This window comes from Pterocles gutturalis, unplaced genomic scaffold (assembly GCF_000699245.1).
Source record: "Pterocles gutturalis isolate BGI_N339 unplaced genomic scaffold, ASM69924v1 scaffold20591, whole genome shotgun sequence".
NCBI lineage: Eukaryota > Metazoa > Chordata > Aves > Pterocliformes > Pteroclidae > Pterocles > Pterocles gutturalis.
The window spans coordinates 46707-60000 of record NW_010105999.1 but is presented as its reverse complement, the minus strand read 5'-3'; the positions used below and the strand labels follow the sequence as shown (position 1 = coordinate 60000).

Here is a 13294-nt window from a genome sequence, read left to right as displayed (position 1 = left end):
CGTAAACTTGCTGTGAGCGCTCTGGGGTCGCTCTGCTTCATGGATAATTCCGAGGCCAGGCTTTAGCTCGGGCATTGCCTCCTCTGTCGGGCCGGGGGGGTGCGAGCTGATGGCTGTTTGCTGTCAGCGTTAGGCCATAAACAAGCAGTATAGAAAGTTTGCTTAAGAATTTATTTTCCAAATGCTTATGCTTTGTGCTGAAAATAAATGTGGTAAATACAAACAGATGAAACTTGCGAGATTTGTTTTCAGTGTTGGGTGTGCTTGGAGAACAGCCGGGAGCTGTAATAAAAATTCTGCTTTATTTTTAGTTAGCTTTTATTTGTTTTTCAGATTTATTTTTAAAAAATTAAGTTTATTTAAAGATTCCCAGGTTGTATATTTTAAGCTGAACCTGTGCAGAGATAGCAAACGTGGTGTTTTGTGGTGGAGAGGCTGTGTAGCTCCTGGACGATAACAAATTTTAGATTTCATCTGGCCGGTGGGTGCTGTGTACGGGAGCTGGCTTGGGAGGTTTTGGTACCTGTTGTGGGTGATGCAGCCCAGCCTGCCAGGAGAGAGGGAGCTGGCTCGGGAACGGTGATGAATGCCCTTCTCCCCTGCCCTGCTTGAGATATAATTAAATACCAGGGAAAGTTACCTTCCAAAATTTGTAAACTGGGTACTTTAGTAATTCTTATGCTCCCTTACTTGCCAGGATGGGTAACAGAGCTGGAGACTGTGTTCAGGGATGTCTGGTGCTGTAGTCTGGTTCTGAGTTGCATGCAGGCAGGCAGGCAGGCTTACCACTTCATCCAGAGCTTTAAAAAATACACCTTCTTGTTACCAGTTACAAACAAACAAGCAAAACAGAAACAAAACCAGTGGGTTTGAGAAAGATGCGGCACATGTTGGTTTCGTAGCTTGATTTGCTGTGCTTTCGTTCTCGGAGTGGCTAAACCAGGTTCACCAGGCTAATGATTTAGACTTTTTTTTTTTCCAAGCTGTTATTAAAATATCCTTGCTGCGCTAACTTTGAATGCTTCTGATCTTTTTATAGCTGATGTTAAAGTAATGGATTCCAAAGAATTGCTTAACTCGTCGGATCAAGACGACACAAGGAAAAATGTGCTCATCAGTACCAAAGGAGGGATCGTGATGGACTTTCATCCACCCTTCAGGGGTGGAGCTACTGTACAAGCCCCTGTGTCTACATCTCCGCTCCCTGCGTCTTCTCAGTCAGACTCCAATCAGCAACCTGCTTTGGCTGACTTCTCGAAAGGATTAGTAAACAATGTGCCTCAGCCAGACCTTTCCAAGGCAGTATCGCTCTCGATGGGACTGTACATGGGTGAAACAGACGCAAAAGTGATGGGAAATGACCTTGGATTTTCGCAGCAGGGCCAAATCGGCGTCTCTACTGGAGAAACGGACTTCAGGCTCCTGGAAGAAAGCATTGCGAGCTTGAACAAGTCCTCGAGCCTGGCCGAGGACGCAAAGGGAGCAATATCTTCTGAGGTGCCGCTTGAGCCGGATTTCCCAGGCATGGCTGGCCGCAACGCCCCTTTAGAGTCAGGAACTGCAGTCCAAAGCCAGGTTGGCTCAAATGGTGGCAACTTGAAATTATTCTCTGAAGACCAAAGCACCCTGGATATTCTCCAGGATTTAGAATTGCCACCGGTATCGCCTGGCAAAGAGCCCAATGGCAGCCCGTGGAGGCTCGACCCGTTGCTAGATGACGGTGGCTTGCTGTCCCCTATATCTGCAGATGATGCATTTCTCCTGGAAGGAAATCTCGGTGAAGACTGCAAGCCTCCTATTTTATCTGACACTAAACCTAAAATTAATGACCGTGGTGACCTTTTACCCAGTTCCAAAATGCCGATGCCTCAAGTGAAAACAGAAAAGGAAGACTTCATTGAACTCTGTACTCCTGGCATAAAGCAAGAAAACATGGGCCCAATTTACTGTCAGGCAAACTTCTCTGGGTCTAACCTGCTGGGTACTAAAGTCTCTGCCATATCTATCCATGGTGTCAGCACCTCTGGGGGACAGATGTATCACTATGATTTAAATACTGCATCGCTCTCTCAGCAGCAAGATCAGAAACCAATTTTTAATATCATTCCATCTCTTCCTGCCAGTTCAGAAAATTGGAATAGGTGCCAGGGATCAGGGGATGAGACGTTAGCTCCTTTGGGGACGCTCAACCTTTCTGGCAGAGCTGGCTTCTCTAATGGCTATTCAAGGTAATTAATTTTTCTTGCTCTTTATTAAAATACTACAAGTATGTTTATCACAACTGCATGCATGCTGGTTTGGTTTTATTTTCTCCTTTGGAAGCCATCCCTTTTTCATTTGTTACGTGTGGCTGTCTGGTCGGGCATCACTGGTGTGTATTTGTTCCGTGGTACGATGGTGGCTTTAACCCGGCACTCAACTCTTGGTATTAAAGGGAAGAAAAGAGGAGGGGAGCTGGCATGCTTTAAAAAAGAAAGACAGAAAAATTCAGAGATACAACCTAGGTGGAAAACTGAGTACGTGGTGGAAGGATCCATAGCAGGCAGTCCAGCAGGAAGGCAGTATAGAAGGAAGTATTTAGGTGTATACACATTTACTTCATTCTCAAGGGTTAGAGAATCAATCACAGTGTTGAGGTTTTTTTTTCCTCTTAGTGTTACTTGAGTGTTATGCACAAAAATAACTTGGTTGCTGGGTAAATTGCTAGAATTACTTTTGAGCTGAACTAGAGTTTTAGCTTTGCTTGGTATTGCATTTACCTTACATGGACAAGGAGGTTCTGAGTAGGAAATACTCAGCAGTTTGTTGAATAACTGCATTTCAAGAGATAAGAGTATTTGCAGTAAGGTTTAAACATACCTGGAATTTAACTCTTAAATAGGGCTGGAGGGGGGCTCGCTTGCAGATGTTTTTTTTGAGAGCAAGGAATTTTAGGCGAGCTGGTTAGTGTGTATTTCCAGTGAGTTTGCAGGAGTGTTTCTACAAGGAGGTCAGTGGTGCGGATATTCGAGTCGAGTGCTTTTCCTCTGCCCCTGAGGAGTGAGCGTGATGGTGGCAGCTCTCTCAATGGGCAGCTGTGACCGTGCTGGCGGCCGGGGCCGGGTTTGATTGTGGTGTGAACACCTAGCAGTGGGTTTTCCTTTGCTGTGCTTTGTTTAGCACAGACTCGCACAAGCACGGTGGCTGGGCTCGGTGGAGAAGGAGGGTTTTGCTGTGTGCGTCCGTGGAGCTTGACTTAGAAAATGGCTCTTGGGTCCCTATCCGTAAACCGAGGCATTGTAGGCTTTTGATGAAGTATCTGGTTTAACTTTCTTTTTTTATTGCCTCGCTGACAGTTCATCCCCGGAGTGTTAGCTGCCTCTCCGGGGGCTCTCCCTGTGCGGTGTTTGCTCCGTTTTCCATGGAGGAGTGAGGGGTGTGAGGGTTGCTGCTTTGTTTCAGGGAGACAACTTTTAACTTGCTTTCATTCTAGATTCCTTTCGTAGCCTTTGATTTTCATAGTGGAGATGTGGGGTTTTTTTTTCTCTGAACAGTTTAAAGCAATCTGTAAGGAATCGAGAAAGGAAAATCCGAATTAGTGGATAAATTCCACTTTGCTATATGAATATTGAACGGGCCTTATCATTTATTTTTACAGAGTAGGAATCCTTTGTACTGACCTTTTGCATAATCTGTCCAGCTTCCACGTTGTTTGTAGTTTCCTGCATGGGGTTTTTTGGTGGGGTTTTTTATTTTGCTCTCTCTATATCTTTGATGGCAATCATCATAAAATCTGCACCGAAGCAAGAAGAGCTCTTTCTGGGCTTGGGAGGCGGATTTCAGTGGCTGTTTAAGTAAGCAGATTCCTCGCAGATAATGGAAGCATCCCTTTTGAGAATACTTCTGTGAAGTTCATGCGTTGTTTTTATTTCACAGAACTCTTGAGGTAGAACCAAGCGCGTTCACAGGTGAATGGTTTGTGCAGAGATGTTTGTCCGGCTTTTGGGGAGTTTCATACACAGCGATGTCGCAGGCTGTGCTGCTGATCGCGTTGTGACGGAAAACCCACTCAGGCTACTGATGTGTGCAGAATAAAGGGGACGGCAGCGTGAGATGCTGTCGCTGCTTTGATGCAGCAGGTTTGAGGAGCGTGCTCCGTGTGTCTGTGCAGGAGCTGGGCAGGCAGCGGCAGGCGTGGGAGCATCCTCGGCGTGGTGGGCAGGAGGCTGCCGGCACTGCTGGGCGGTGGAACAGCGTTCCGCTGCAAGTGTTTGCGTTCTTGCTTCCTGCAAGGTTGTTGCATACTTTATTATTGTTTTCTTTTGCCTTAAGATAATGGATATTTTTTTCTTAATTTAAAGAATGTGTAAAGAATTTTGCGGTGGCTCCTAGTTGAGTTTTCCATAAAAATTAATTATTTCTAGCCTTTTTGGAGGCTGTTCTTAATTCCCAAGGATTTTTACACATTAAAACCACCCAGTCTAATTCTAAAAATAACAGTTTGGGTTTGCTTTATTATTTTTTTCTCCCATAAAATAGAGGCAACTCCATCTTCTTTTTTAAACATTTGAGATACTAATGAACCCTGGGTTTGAAGCAGGAATTCTTTCTTCCTGAACCTTGTCAGAAATATTTGGTCTGAACTGGGTTAGTTTAAGGTGAGGTATTCTGGATTTGTTTGTTTACCTTACAGAAGACTTAACAAAATTGGCATTTGTTTCAGAAACAAAGGAAGGACTGTCTTGCCAGGTTCCTGTGGTCGGTGCTTTTTTTTTTTTTTCTTTTAGGTACTGATTGAGTGAGGTGGAGACCGGGATTTTCAGAATTGCTAAACTTGAGTTTCCAATAGGAAATATTCCTTGGTGTCAGTGGAATTATTTGCCTATCGCAACGTATTAATTGTATACTGAACATATGGAGGAAAAGCTGCAGCTCCGTCCTCCTGCTCAGGTGGTATTTAATCCGCTGTTTTAATGAAAAGCGTGTCATGGCTCTTTATAGACACACAGTCTTGAATTGATGGCATGCCATTTTTGAGTGATTTTTGCTTCTAAGGATAGCACAGCGTGCTGTCTTTAATGAGACAAGCGATAATCAGGACTGAGAAAACTAATCCATTTTCCTAGGAGTGGCGGGAGCTGTTCTGAAGTTAACAAGCAGAATGCGAACTTCAGGGATTTGTTTGATGTGAACGTATCGGCGATAGTCAATAAACTGCCGGCTGTATCTCAGGGCTGTAGGAGGGTCTGCCGGTGCTCGTGCTGATGTGCAGAACTTGGAGCTGCAGCTCAGCGTTGCCGCGGCTGATGCTCAGAACCTTCTTGAGCAGCAGCAGCAGAACTGCAGACGGTAGGACAGCTTCGGGCTGGGGCTGCCTTGGCGAGGTCTGCGTGATGAGCGAGCTGCCCATCCCTACGGAGAAGGTGGAGAGAATAAGAGGGAGGAAAAAAGTAGGCTAACTGAGATGATTTGCCTTCTATTTTCTTTAGTAGAAGAAGCGAGACAGCATCTGGAAGAGGAATGAAAGGGCTGAAAGGGTTTGGTGGTCTCTGTCTCTGATGGGATATTATTTGTGATTTATTACACAAACGCCAGTGAAAGCTGTTAAATTTCAAGGAAATTATTTTAGCAACGCACACCCGTAGGACTCGTACATGGTATATACATTAAATCCATCGCTCACTTTTTTTTTTTATTCCTCCGACTTCCTGGAGATGTGGCTTATTGTGGGGGAGTGAAGGGCGGCGGGAAGCGCCGCGGCAGCGCAGGGGTTTCTGTGTGCTTTTTCTCTGCGCCTACAGCCAACATTTACAAAAACTGGGCCCCACTGGCAGCGTTAGGGCTTCTCTTATTACATTTGAAATCGTTCCTAGTACTTAAGCTTGTGGGGGATAAGGATCATTAAGGAAGTTTAAGAAAGGGCAAGAGCTGAGAGCAGCCACGGAGGAGGAGGAGGAGGATCTGGAAGGGGGATGGATTCTGCTGGGCAGCTGCGGTCCAAAGCCTTGCTTGCAGGAGAAGTTGCCTTTCTGCCGTCACTCTCTAACGGGGATTCTTCTTGGACTGGGATGTTTTACTAGAAGGAAGGAGGAAAAAAAAGTGACCGTGTGGTAGAAATGGTAAAGGTCAGTTGTCCGTTTGTCTTACGGCATTGTTTCAACTTGGCTTCTGGCCAGGGCCCGCGGCTTGGCTCGGTTGGATGTAGTGCTTTAAATGTTGTCTGACTCAGCAGTATGTAATGTATGGCACATATGGAAATATGTCTTTTTTAATAATTCTGTTTTGATATAAAAACCAGACTTGTTATTTGGAGGGAGCGCTCAGGGTTTCAGTAGTCTGTGTTGTGATTTGTCAGTTGAATGTAATACTGTACTTGGATTTGGAGTCTTGGAAATACACGACAGAAAACCTAATTGCTTTGGCAGGAAGGGATGAATCAGGAATGTCCTGCAGAATGTGCTGCGAGGCACTGTGAAAAGGTGGCTAGATAAACGACAGGTCACATAAGACGTAATCCACTTTTTCCAATTTTAGCTGATCCATTCAGCTGGCTGACAGCTGGGTAGGTTTTTATAAGTCCAGCCCAAATGGTTAGTTTCTGCTAATTCATTTCCCCACACAATGACCTCTGGTTTAAACCTAGCTCTAGCTTATAAAACATAAGTTGATTTTTGTTGCCCATTGCATCTTTTTATCCATCTTACATAATGGTTGAACCCCATTGTACTCCTCTGCTGGCGGCGAAAGCAAAACTGTAGTTGAACGAGCTCTGCTCGCGCATCTTCTCATCAGTGTGAAGTCGACGCATCACGCAACATTACGTTGTATGTTTCCTCTGTTAAGGGTTACTTGTACCCAGCAGGTGGGCTTTAGGGGGCTTCCTCTGGTTTTTTATTATTTTCTTACATGTTGCCTAGCTTCAAGTAGTAAAACCGTGGAGGAGGAACCTGGCACTCTTGCCTTGGATGCAGCATTCGTACCAAAGTTTGGCAGTGTGCTCCACTTTGTGAAATGGGGTACGTTGTTTCTCTTATTCCCACACCAGATTCGGTGTCTCTGTCCCCGAGCGCTGTTGGCGGGGGCATAGGCTGAGCCTGGCTGCGTTTCCAAGGCAGGTGCTGCTGTTGTAGCGATCACAACTCGGCAGTTAGTCCAGAGGGGATGGGAAAGGCAGTGCTCCGGCCGGCGTGTGGCTGGGCTGGGGGGAGGACGCCTTCACAACCCTCCCCTGCCCCGTTCGGAAGGTGTAGTTCAGCGGAACGGACGCTGTGCTGACTGCTGTGACTCCTGATACGGTGGCTGCAAAAATTTCAGCCACCATCCTTTGTATTTTCTTTCTTATTGATGTACAATAATCAAGAAAGAAACTTTTAACTTATTATCCTCTTACATATTGTGAGCTGGTCCATAAAGAGTTTGGTTTGGGTTGTTTTGGGTTTTTTTGAGTAGTCTGAGGCTTTTGGGTCTCTTCAGAGTGTTTCTTCTTGGAGCCAATGAGGGATCCAGTGTTGGCACTTGAGTGCAAGATGTCATTTGGAGCCTTTTTCTCAGGACATTTTGTTAAATCTCTTCACCACTGCCCTGAGAAACATCTGTTTGGCACCACTGGATGTGATGATCTGTGTCTTCTCCACAAGCGTTACCAGAGGAGAGCAAGGACTCAGCCCTCAGAAATTTGCCTGGGAGAAAATGAACATAATGTTTGTCAGTGGTAACTGTTCTCCTCGCAGAACGCTGCCTTATGGAATACTGCAGGACACAATTGTAGCTACGCTCATTTTCTGGGGCAGACGAAGACTGGCTGAGCCGGTATCGTACCACTGGTGTGCTGCCGCAGCGTAACGTACGCCTTCTGCAAACGGCTCCCGTGTCATTATTCTTGAGATAAACGACATACCAATAAATCCTCTCCTCCATTCGAGTTATAAGCAATGGGAAAAGCTTTGTAGAGCTGTAGTTACAATTATCTCGGTTTTGTGTTATTAAAATAAATGAAAGCGTGTCACCTGTGGCATACAGAAACGAACTTTAAAACGATCGACTTCTAATTATTGTTAGAAACGCAGAAACAAGCGTGTGTGCGACCAGATAGTTTCTGGGAAGAATATTTAACTGTACAGGGAGCTTGTCTGAAGCTGTCTTTGGTTTTTTAGTCTTTGTCTCCCAAAGTCTGGCAGTATACACTTATTTACTGAAGTTGTAGCGTGTTGCATTGTTGCATGTACAGATTATTTGTGTCGTTCTCATGACGGTGGTTTCTGACTGATTCAGTGTGCTACAATATCCCTTTGTTTTGCAACTTTTGCTTAAATAACCAAGATGCTTGTAGACCAGGCGTTAATCCTGTTCTCAGTGCTGGGTTCTGGAAATTCTAGGCAGATACTGTCAGTGGAAAGCCTTATCCCCGTGGGACAGAAGTTGAACCAATGCAGCTGGAATAGATGACATGCAAAAAAAAAAAATTATTTCAGCTTGTTGTCTTGGCACTGGCTTCACATCAACTAGTTTTGAGTATCTGTAGGAAAAAAAATAAATGCAGAAATTACAGTTACTTTGTCCACATACAAGGGTGAGAGAAATTGTCCATGGCTTTGCTGGTCACCTGCAAAGGGATCTAAGCAGAGAGTAACCTGCACAGCGTGTGCTCCGTCCGTGGGTTGGAGCACTGAAGTGTCACAGACTTAATTAAAAGGGAAGTGAAAGAGTGCGGACGTGCCGCTCTGGCTGCCTTTCCGCAGGAGCCCAGGAAGGCGCAGGTTGTCCCCAGGCGTGACGAGCCCAGCATCTTGGGTTATGGTAGATACTGGAGGGGTGAGTAATGGCGCTTCCAGAAGCAGTGTGCCGGGCTGGGAAGGCAGTGCGGTGCAATTACTCTGTCTCTGTTGGAGGTTTTCCTCTTACCTCCCCTTTGCAGGTGTGATGCTACACGCATGACTCTGCTCGCACTAACCTCTGCCCAGGCGTTTGCTGCCAGAGCTCTTTTCCTGGCTGAAACGATGCCTTCCTGTGTGCGAGCAATGTATTGCTTGAGATATACGTACTGTGACAAAAGCCCATCCCTCTGCTTTTGTGGCCTCCACCGCGGGATTTCTCACGCAGCCGCTTCCCGTGTCCCAGCGGTGCGTTTCGGCACACGGCGAGCGTACCTGCAGCTTCTCCAGCTCGTGCTGGGCAGCCCGTGGGGTTTTGTAGCGTAGGTGATGTCCGTTCTTCTTGCTGCTCCTCGGTGAGGCTGGCGTTTAGGTTCCAGGACACAGTGTTACTGATGCAGGATATCATGTAGAGTTTTATCATAATAGTTCCTTGAATCAATAATCACTACGATTGTGTGGATTCCTGGAGGAAATTGTGCTCTTCAGAAGTCATCTTGAAATCTTCTGTAGAGTGTATTTCTGTACCAGCCAACTGCGTTCTTAATATAGTCTGTATCGATTAATTATCATTAAAACTCCATATTCCACCTGTACCTCTGGAGCTCTCAGTCCATGGCAAGTCTTCCTAGAAAATGACACTTCTGACGCAATTTGAAAATTAATATCCAACAAGCTGCTAGGGTTTTGTTGTGGAGATGCAATATTACATGCAACTTTTGATCAAAGATCTCAACTATCCTGAGATGGGAAACTGCCGTTGGGGAGGGATTTCCAAAATAATAATAACGTCTTTCTCAAATTCACTTCACTGCTACTGTAATTTAGTTAAGAAACTGAGTTCCCTGTTAGACTTTACAGTAATACATTCTTCATGCTATCCGTAATAGGTTTGTACAGTTACTGTGTGTCAGAAAACAGCTGGAGATCATTATCATATTTATGCATCATGGTCACACAAGATTTAATAGGAAACTTCTGAGCAGCAGGGCACAATTTACTCTTCTGTTGCTTTATTCAGATACTTCATATTTCTGGTTGCTTTCATTTGCATAACAATAAGTTCCAAGTAAGTAAATACTGCTCAGGATGCTGGTTTTCTTCTACAGAAGAATTCAGGTCACAAGTGAGTAGTTTGACTCAAAATACCACTTGGGAAACTTGGAAAACTTGCTGTACTGTCAGGTAAGGGTGAATAATTGACTGTCAGTGAAGTACGTCGTTTATTCAAATAGGCAAATAATGGAAGGGATTTCATAGCTTTGTGGCTTGGTTTTCTTGTTTGTTTGTTTTGTTTTTATTTTGGAGGATCTGAGGTCTGACGCTTTGGTTATCAGCCTCTCAAGCTGGGAAAGGTTCTGTACTTGTCTAAAGGATCAGTTGTGGCTGGCTTCAGGCTGTGTCGGGGACCTTGGTCTGGTTCTGTATGAGGAAGTTGGGGGGTGCCGGATGGGGGGTGTGCTGGGGTTTTTTAATGTCTCCCTTCCTCTGAGTATTTCCCTGCCTGCTTCTCTGGGAAGTGCTGGTTGAGAGGAGGGCTTTGAAGGTGGATACCCTCTCTGACTGTTTGTGATTTTTGTTGCCAAGCTTCCAAAGGGCGTCTCTGCCGTGTCCTGCTCCCCGGAGCCGCGGCTGGAGGCTGTGACAGCAGGGAGCAGCTGATGGGGGTTATTTTTGTTGGAGAACCTGCTGGCCTGGTGTGTGTGATGTCTGCAGTCCTGTAGCCCCAGGGTCTGGGATGGCTGCGTGTGGCCGGGGAGCTCTGCGGGGATGGTGCTGCCCCGGGACCATTGCTTCACGGTGGAGCATCTCCGTGGGAGCAGGAGCCGCGCCGGGGGTTTGTCGTGGTGGCTTTGATGGTGTGTGGTGGAGCCTGTTTCTAGCCTGCCCTCCTAAGCAGTTATTAACTACTTTTGATTCATTCACTGACACTTTTAAGAGCCGAGGGCGCGTGGTGCAGCTTTGGAGGAGGTTGGCTGTCCCATAGGTGCATTGTCAGGAAGGTTGTGTGATCACTTAAAAATGAGATGTGTGTGAGTACAGTCAGAATGTGCTGTTGTAAATAACGTGTTGTTTTTCTGTAGCTTTTAATTCGATCAGAAGATGTGAGTTGTAACAATATATTTTAAATCGAGGCCTCTACTCCATGGGCTTCGGAGTATGTGTCGCTGTGTATCTGTGTGCAGTGTTTGCTCTCAGGTTTTTGTTCCTTTCTAACAGTTTTCTGTTATCTTTCTGAACCAATAACTTGCTAAAGCCATGGGCTAAAGGTTATTAATAAATCAATGATGAAAACGTGAGTGTGCTGCATGCACACATGCGGATTCGTTATGCAAGATTGCAGTCCATGCATGTTAACTTAAAAAAAACAAAAACAAAGCCTTCCCTGCAGACTCTATAGTTTCATGTCCTGATTTCAGTTTGTGTATTACCTATCTGTTCTTTTCTCTCTGATACCTTTTTTTCATGGGTTACTCTTGCTGCCAGGTCCTTTTGATGGTTTGTTTTGCCTGTTGAATTTCTGTTAATCTTTTTGTTATGTATGAATTGCTCCAAAATTAATGGCATCATCCCAGTATGAGGTTGATGTAGGGACAGACTTTTTTTTTTTTTTTAAGAACTCCGCATCTTGGTTCTCTTAAAACATGGAGTAGATCAGAATACAAGCCAATATAAAATATGTAAGAAAGACAGTCTTATCTGAGAACAGACATTTTAAAAGGCTTTAAAAATCAGAGATCCTGAACTTGGTATCCAGAAAAGCTTTTGGGCGCTGGAGATGAGCGAAGGCGTATGGAATTTGACTTCACAGTTAATTTTAGTAAGATAATAAATGTTTATTGAAGGAACAGCAGACTGCATATGAAGTGACCAATTCAGATTCTTTCTGAATGCTGGGATTCTGTATAAATAGGTCTTTAATCAGTGGGAAGAACAGGCAGGTTGCCAGCGTCTTGGGCACAAGGACCAGCAGTTTGTGGAAAGCAGGTAGAGCAAACTCTGAGTACGTAAGGAAATAACTAGAGGAGGAGAAGGGGGAAGTTCTGCTGCTGTTGGTAAGTGGCTGCAGTAACACACCCGATGGGACTGGAAGGACCTTTGGGGAGCCTCAAGCCCAGCCTGGTCAGTCCTTGCACCTTGGCAGTAAATGCAACGTGCAGAGCCAGTGGTGACTCAGAACTTGCACCAAGTGGAAATGTTCTGTCCAGGGCAGGGGCTTTGCTTGGCTGCAGGCTCTGACGATTGCCGCAGGCTTTGGTATCGTGACCTTCCGGAGGAGCCACGTAGAGGCTGATGCTGGCATGTTGCTGGTGAGAGTCGTGTGAGTGGGCGTCAGCCCAGCGCCCACCGGCGAGGTGCTTGCGTTGAAACCCAGCTTGGATCAGGCTGCAGGGCTGCCCCGCTTCTCGGGACCGGAGTCCTGGGGTGGACATGCTGTCCTTCCAGCAGGCAAGGGAGCATCAGATGGGGAGGGTGGGTGAGTTGTGTGGTGGATGGGGCTGAACCTCCTGCACTCAAACAGAAACTGAAAGTGGGAAGAACATGTACGTGCTGTTAGGACTTTCTTTACAAATCTTTAGGGCATTACAGGCTCATACAGCCTTCTGCCGGTGCGGAGAGGCTGCCGGTCCCAACCTGGGCAGTACGTGGTGCAGGGGGGTCGAGAAACGACAGCCTTGGTGGGAAAGGGGGCTGAGGATAAGGGGGGGTGCTCAAAGAGCAGGAGATGGAGAAGGTTTCAGTGGGAAGAGCTGGAATTAAAGACTGTCCTGAGTTATATCTGAAAGCTGGGGGGGGAGGAGTGGTTTAAAATAGCCTCAAGAAATCACCTTTTTTTACCGTAAGTCCCATGAGAAACAGATCCGCCGCTGTGTAACAGTGGTCTCGTGAACGCAAGATACTGTTCTGTTAGGAAATTTTAACTTTTAAAATGTTTTAAGTTCTTGTTAAGGAAACTCCAAAGGATGTTAGTGAATTATTTAGTGTGCTGTTTGCATTTATTTATTTCGGTGATCATCTCTGGTAGATTCCAGAGGAAAACAACTATGGTGAGGCTGAAGGACTGCACCACTTCTTCCTAATTCCTTACTTTCAGTAAATGAAACTACTGTGTTCTCATTAGCTCAGTAGGGTTGCATCTTATGAATATGCTAAATTATTGTATTGAAGAGATACTTGCTGTGAAAAGAGTGGTCTAAAATGGAATAAGAAATAAAGAGAAAGTGAAAAGTCATAAGCTGTACTTACTTGAAAATAAATTGAGTTTGTTTTCACTACCTTACTCAGATTTCCAAACAAACATAGATTAAAATCAACTTTGTAAATAATGATGGTATGCCTTTTTTGCCCATTCATTTTATACATTATATAATCCCTTTTTGGAGGAAAGGGGAGACTTGTAATGCTTTTTGCGTGATTTGCTTTGACGAAATGATACAGATAAG

At 45.3% G+C, this 13294-nt stretch overlaps 1 protein-coding gene across 1 annotated transcript in view; it reads left to right on the top strand.

The window, feature by feature from the left end:
- Window positions 1–1053: 1053 nt before the first annotated feature.
- NR3C1 (nuclear receptor subfamily 3, group C, member 1 (glucocorticoid receptor)) overlaps window positions 1054–13294 on the top strand; it is a gene marked incomplete at its 3' end in the record, with an annotated part of 58323 nt that continues 46082 nt past the window's right edge. Inside the window, exon 1 of the mRNA XM_010087614.1 lies at window positions 1054–2228. Coding sequence (XP_010085916.1) covers window positions 1054–2228 — 1175 coding nt within the window. The remainder of the gene's footprint in view (window positions 2229–13294) is intronic.